The following is a 6,240-nucleotide window of genomic DNA, read 5'->3' as shown; positions in this document are numbered from 1 at the left end:
TGTGTGTGTGTGTGTTTCTTCCCCACAGGTCTACATGTATGCAGCGTGGCACGGCTGGGCCGTCCCCATGTTCCTGTTCCTCGCCATCCTCCGCCTCTCCTTAAATTATCTCATCGCCAGGTCAGTGCATGCCCTGCCCTTGGCCCTTCTGGGCTACTATAGAAACATGGCGGTTCAACATGGCGGACACCATGGAGGGAGACCCGCGGTGTCTGTAGATATAAGAGACTCATTCTAAAATAAACAAAACATAAGACTCCTATATTCAGCTGATTATACACTAAATAAACATATGAATGCCTCTTAAATGTTACACACCGGACCTTTAAATAAATAAAGGGCTTCAGTAAGGCTCACCTCACTGATTTTAAAAATGACTCGGTTACATAAAAACACACAAAAGTTTCTTGTTTCAGTGATTTATTAGAGACTTTTGATTTCAGTACTGACACACAGATAATGTAGTGAGTGTGAAATGATCTCATATATACCTGTGTGTTCCCATGATGCACTGCTCTCAGAGGCTGGAGGATCCAGTGGAGCATCGTACCTGAAGTCTCAGAGCCTGTGGTAAGAAATCTCTTTTCACTCCTGCAGCCACTTTATGATATCCAGCATTTGTTTGTTACTGGTGAACAGGAAGAAATAGCTGCACTGACAATTACACGTAAATAGAGGAATGACGCTTAATGATTCAGAATGAAAATGTTTGTTTTGATTGACGTGACTGATGAATAATTGATTGAGTCAACATTTAACAGTTGGACCTGGTGTGCAGGTGATTGACATGCGTAAGTGTTTATTTCTCCTCTGTTTTCCAGGAGCCTCCTAAAGAAGACCTGACAGTGTCGGAGAAGTTCCAGCTGGTTCTGGACGTCGCTCAGAAAGCTCAGGTGAGACGTGGCGGACCGTCAGAGCTTCTACGTCACAGCCGACACCCCCAGACAGATTTCACAACAACTTTGTTTCTGTTCTTTTGTTTTGTCCTCACAGAATCTGTTTGGCAAGATGGCAAACATCCTGGAGAAAATAAAGAAGTAAGTTTGTCTGCACACTGACACTGTTTCAGGTCAGAGAGAACTGAGGCTCCATATACAGGATCTTTAATACTGTGTGTGTGTGTGTGTATGTGTGTGTGTGTGCGTGCGTGTGCAGTCTGTTCATGTGGGTTCAACCAGAGTTGACTCAGAAGCTGTATGTTGGTCTGTGGTTGGCCTTCATCTCCTCCTGCCTGCTGCCTTACAAACTGCTGGGATTCATCATAGGTATGTCATATATAGTGTATACTGTTACACACCACGTCACTGTACACCTCACACAAACTATAAGGAGTAATCTTTCTATAATACATATTATAGCATTAAAGCTTTGTTGTGTAGTCTACAGAGTGGACTTATGAGCCTGTTTACATCTGGTATTAGAATGCGTCTTAGGTGATCTGATCATAAGTGGACAGCTCTCAATGCAACTGTAAACGACAACCGAGACGCATTGTGATCCAATCACTCAAACCACTTGCCGAGGTGGTCTGAGACACATTTGACCACATATCTTTTGTAGTGTAAACGCTAATGGCAAGTAAAAGCGACAAGCTAGAGTGCCACAGAACTGACAATTGACTGACAACATTTTGATTAGGGTACAGCCCTATAGTGTTTATTTGCATTGATTGGGAAGTGAGCTCCGGAAGTGGTTACTGGAGAATGGGTGTGGAGACTAATGCCAGGTGTAAACTGATGAAATCTGGAATTGTTATTTTAGGGGCAGAAAAACTCAAAAAGAAACTGAGGCACACAACTATGACATGTTATCAGCTTATACAGTAACTGTGGCTGGCATGTTAGCAAACACCTGTCCACTTTTATTCAGATAGAGTAAGTGTAAGAGTTGTTTTTCATCTACCTGATAAATGTAAGTCAAATACTCTGAATGACACCCTGAAGAGTCCACTTCATATTTCGTGTCTCTGATTTGTGTCTTCCTCCTCCTCCTCAGGTGTTTACGCAGGTATAAAGTTCTTCATCATTGACTTCATCTTTAAGAGTTGTCCCAAGCTGAGGCAGCGCTACGACACACCCTACATCATCTGGACCAATTTACCCACTGACCTGCAGCTGAAGGAGCGCAGCAACACCACGCTGAGCAGACGGGTCAGTCCACACTCTGAAATATCCAGACATACAGCTCACAGACCGCAACGCTGGTCTGAAGTCAGTCAGTGTGGCTCTTGCTTCATCATCATCATGACAGGAGAAAACAAGTCCTTCGGCTCTGTTGTTTGGCCAATGCGCAAGTCTGAATTCTGTAAATCAAAGTTTGTCTCTCTTAATGGGAAATCATATGTATTTAAAGGAGTACTGCACCAATTTAGCATTATACTGACATTGTCGACTCACAATGGCTGGTTTTAAAAAAAAAAGATCAAAATTGATGCAAGACATCCCATACCTTCCTTCTTCTTTGTCAAAACCTCAACCACCGATAGTTCTGAGATTTGGGTGTGTTATGCTAGTAGTAGCTAATGTAGCCTCGAGCTGCTAGCCTCATGCAGATATCAGGGTGGCTACTGAGGTCTGATAAGCTTTCAAACTTGTAGTCTTCAGCCCCAACTCTCTTGGCTTCATTCAGCTCCCTCTGCAGCCACTGGACTTTAAACAGCTTTTCCCTAAGACCTGTTAATTGTTTAGATGTGTAAAATCACTGGTGTCTGAGCAAAGTGTTCTTTAGAAATTCCTGAATTCCCATTTTTGGGAAGAAACTCCAGACTTCAGTGACTCTGCTGTTCAGGAAAAACAGACAAGCACATACTGTGATGGTTGTTGTGTAGGTCGCGGTTAATGGGAACCTTTGTATAAATACGGATATTTTACATTGAAATTCCAGAAGAATCATCAGGAGATGTGATGTTACAGGCTCAGCTAGAACACTGATGTTGTCTTCTAGTAGACCCTCTCAGGGTTAATGCAGGTTATTTCCCCGAGATAATCTCCTCCATTAATCTCATTATCTAAACTTGAATAGAAAGTTACATTCAGACTCATTTTCAGAAGTAACTGAAACATCTAAGATCTGTAGAGGAAACGTCGACCAGTGCAAACTGGATCAGTGTGTTACTGGTTCTTACTGGTCCCTGTAGCTTGTCTGTCTGGTTTCAGTTCTCTGTTGTTTTTCTCTCTCAGCTGTCTGAGTGTGAACAGGTAGGATCATGCTGTGTGTATTGTGTGTATTTATAGGTCAGTAGTGTGTACTGTAGTTAGAGATGTAGAGTCTTCTGACCGGTCTGATACTGATATCACTGATTGCTGACAGAACTGATCATTAGTGATAGTCATCCCCCATCCTCTTCCTCTAGCGGCTCCTTCGAACTCCGGTCAGATCTTACTTCAGTCTTCAGGGTTTTACACCCATTTTTGAGTTTATGAAGTTTATTCATTCTGAATTTTCAGGTCTGTATCCTAATTTTACATTTTGACTGAACTGGCTTGGTCTAACCCAAAATCATGTTTTTTTAAACCAATTTTGTGTCTGATCCTTAAGTTTTGCTTCACCTGGAATTTTGTATTTTTAGAATTTTACTCTGAATTTTAAAGTTTGATCCGAACTATCTGAACTTTGTTCAAGTTTCACTGAACAAAAAGAATTAGTCAGCTGAGATGTGTCAATCAGGGGAGAGAATGTGATCAAATTACTGCTTTTCTGAAGAATTCCTGCAGGTGTTTGGTGCCTATTTGACAAAAAAGTAATTTTTTATAATCAAAGTAGAAGATTTTTGTCCTAAAACCACACATTAAAGCTTAAAAAAAATATAGAGAAAATGGGGCCCCTATAGCTTACCAGGTACAGCGGGTACCCCATGTACCAAGGCTGAGTCCTTGCTACGTGTAATCCCAACCCAACAGTTTACACATGGATGTATCACATCAAGAGTTTGTACCCTTTAGATTTTAGTGACCCTTTTCCTCTAGTGCCACCCTCAGGACAAACTTAGATTAGATCTTACCAAAATTGTGGGTTTGTATCAACATTTTATTTGTTTAAAAAATATGTTTTGAGGATTTTATACCATTTTCTTTTTTTTACATGCATGTTTACATTGGTTCTTCACTCTAATGCCACAAACAAACGTGACATTTTTAGTCCCACCCCTAAAAATCACTAAATCATCGCCATATTGTTTTTTTCAATTCAGATCAATTCAAAATACTTTATTCGTCCCTCAAGGGGCAATTTAAGGCAGGCAGGTGTGCAAACAGAACTACGCATAAACAATTCCTTTACACACAAAATAGTTTGCCTGCAGCTTAACTCTCTGACTGTGCTAATCCAGAACCTGTCTGGACCCCCTTCTGTCCACATGTTCAGGTTCCTGCGGCGGGGGGGCGAGGCAGCTTAGGTGCTGCAGCTCCACTGGGTGTCAGCCGGGACGAGGACGGAGGACGATACTACAGCACCAAGAGAGGAACTTTTCACGAAGTCTTCAACCTACCGGAAAGTGAGCACCCTCTGACAGGTAGGGGAGGAACTGCACCGAGGATCAGATTCAGAGAGAAAGACAGCAGATAAAAACCTGGTCTGATCAGGTTCTCATTCTAGAATTTTGCTGGGAAATACTTAATTTTAATAATTTAATTTCCAAATCTAAAAACACTGGAATCAAGAACATGACCGTACTCATAGCTACTGCCCTGGTTACAGTAAAAGCTTCTGATGGTGAACTGCAGCAGGTGATGTAAACTGTTGTCTGACCCGGTTTGTTCTGGTATTCTTTGTGTCTCAGTGTGTGAGAATGGCTGGCGCTGCTGCCTCATCAACAGAGACCGGAAGACGCCGACAGACTACATCCGCAATGGAGTCCTCTATGTCACTGAGAAGTGAGTCTGTAGCCACTTGTTTGCAACTGCCTTTTTAAAGACATATAAACCTTCATATAAATGTGTTTTTCATGCTCATACATAAAAAAGGAGGCTTCCTGCTGCCACCCACTGACCTTTTTGGGTATAGCACCAAAATAATAGTTCATATGAAACTGAATGAAAGAGTGACATTTAAAAAATTCAAAAAGATAAATCAACTTGCAAGCAGGGATATTATTGGCTAGTGGAAGATACTGTTTGACCAATCAGAAACTACAGTGTGATTAATCACTCAGGTTGTTAGACTTATTAAAACAGTAATTAGTTTAATTATACATTCATTGGACACTGTCTCTGTTCCTGTCTTTCACTCAATCTAAGTAAAGGGGGGATTAATTGAATCTTCTCTGTCTCCTCAGTCATCTGTGTTTCGAGAGCTCCAGTTCCAGGTCTGGATCCTCTAAGAGGAACAAAGTCATCAAACTCACCGACATCACCGACATCCAGAAGGTAAGCAGAGTCCCTGGTTCTGTTCCAGCGTCCCCTCTAAGATGCTTGACAGAGTTAGCTTGATCTTAATTGTTAAGAAGTTGTATGGATTTTTCAGTTTTTCGGGATTTAAATGTATCTGAAAAAGAAAGATTATGATGGGTTTTGTCATTTCAACAGTAAAATTCATGATCTGTAATTGTATCTTAAATGAATAAGTACATTAGAAGTGTAGTAACTAGAGACACATTATTTTCTGTTCCAGGCACTATTGGCTGGAATAGTTTGAAATGAAATCTGCTTAATCTTGTCTGCTGCAGGAAGATATAGCAGCTATATTCATGATACGTACCGTATGATAAATATGTATTATATTTATATATAATATAAATTATATATAAATATATATAATATTTATATATAATGTTATAAGGGATAATAATATCCTTTATAACATTATATATAACATCCCTTAGTTATAAGTTCCTGTTATTGCTGCTCATTTAGCGTTTTATTAACATATGTTTCTTTATGTTGTAAACTTTCTTTTAAAACGGTCACTGATGCTGATTCATTAAAATAAAGTTTATTTTGAATGAGGATTTAGATGCGTGGTCTTCTCTGTCCCTCACAGTACAAAGTTTTGTCCGTGCTGCCCGGATCTGGGATGGGGATCTCCATAGCAACGCCCTCCACCCAAAAGGTAAGGGGTCAGAGGGAGGAGCCCCTTTTAAGCAGCAGGCACTATGAGCTGATCTCATGTTGGAGTTGAGGGCAGTAGCTCAGTGTGTAGGGACTTGGCTTGGGTGGCCGGTTCAAGTCCCAGAGACCACAATATGGAGTGTGGACTGGTAGCTGAAGAGGTGCCAGTTTTCATCTCCTGTGCACTGCCGAGGTG

General features: G+C 40.9%; 1 protein-coding gene across 1 annotated transcript in view; it reads left to right on the top strand.

Moving 5' to 3' along the window:
• Positions 1-6,240, top strand: part of gramd4b (GRAM domain containing 4b) — a 15,981-nt gene that overhangs the window by 7,179 nt on the left and 2,562 nt on the right. The window contains exons 9-18 of the mRNA XM_035664693.1: positions 29-120; positions 522-570; positions 822-893; positions 994-1,037; positions 1,156-1,265; positions 1,996-2,150; positions 4,363-4,510; positions 4,778-4,871; positions 5,273-5,363; positions 5,977-6,045. Coding sequence (XP_035520586.1) covers positions 29-120; positions 522-570; positions 822-893; positions 994-1,037; positions 1,156-1,265; positions 1,996-2,150; positions 4,363-4,510; positions 4,778-4,871; positions 5,273-5,363; positions 5,977-6,045 — 924 coding nt within the window. The remainder of the gene's footprint in view (positions 1-28; positions 121-521; positions 571-821; positions 894-993; positions 1,038-1,155; positions 1,266-1,995; positions 2,151-4,362; positions 4,511-4,777; positions 4,872-5,272; positions 5,364-5,976; positions 6,046-6,240) is intronic.

The sequence above is a fragment of the Morone saxatilis genome, unplaced genomic scaffold (assembly GCF_004916995.1).
Source record: "Morone saxatilis isolate NCDOM2014 unplaced genomic scaffold, NCSU_SB_2.0 Contig2, whole genome shotgun sequence".
Lineage (NCBI taxonomy): Eukaryota > Metazoa > Chordata > Actinopteri > Moronidae > Morone > Morone saxatilis.
This window is presented reverse-complemented; position numbering and strand designations above follow the sequence as displayed.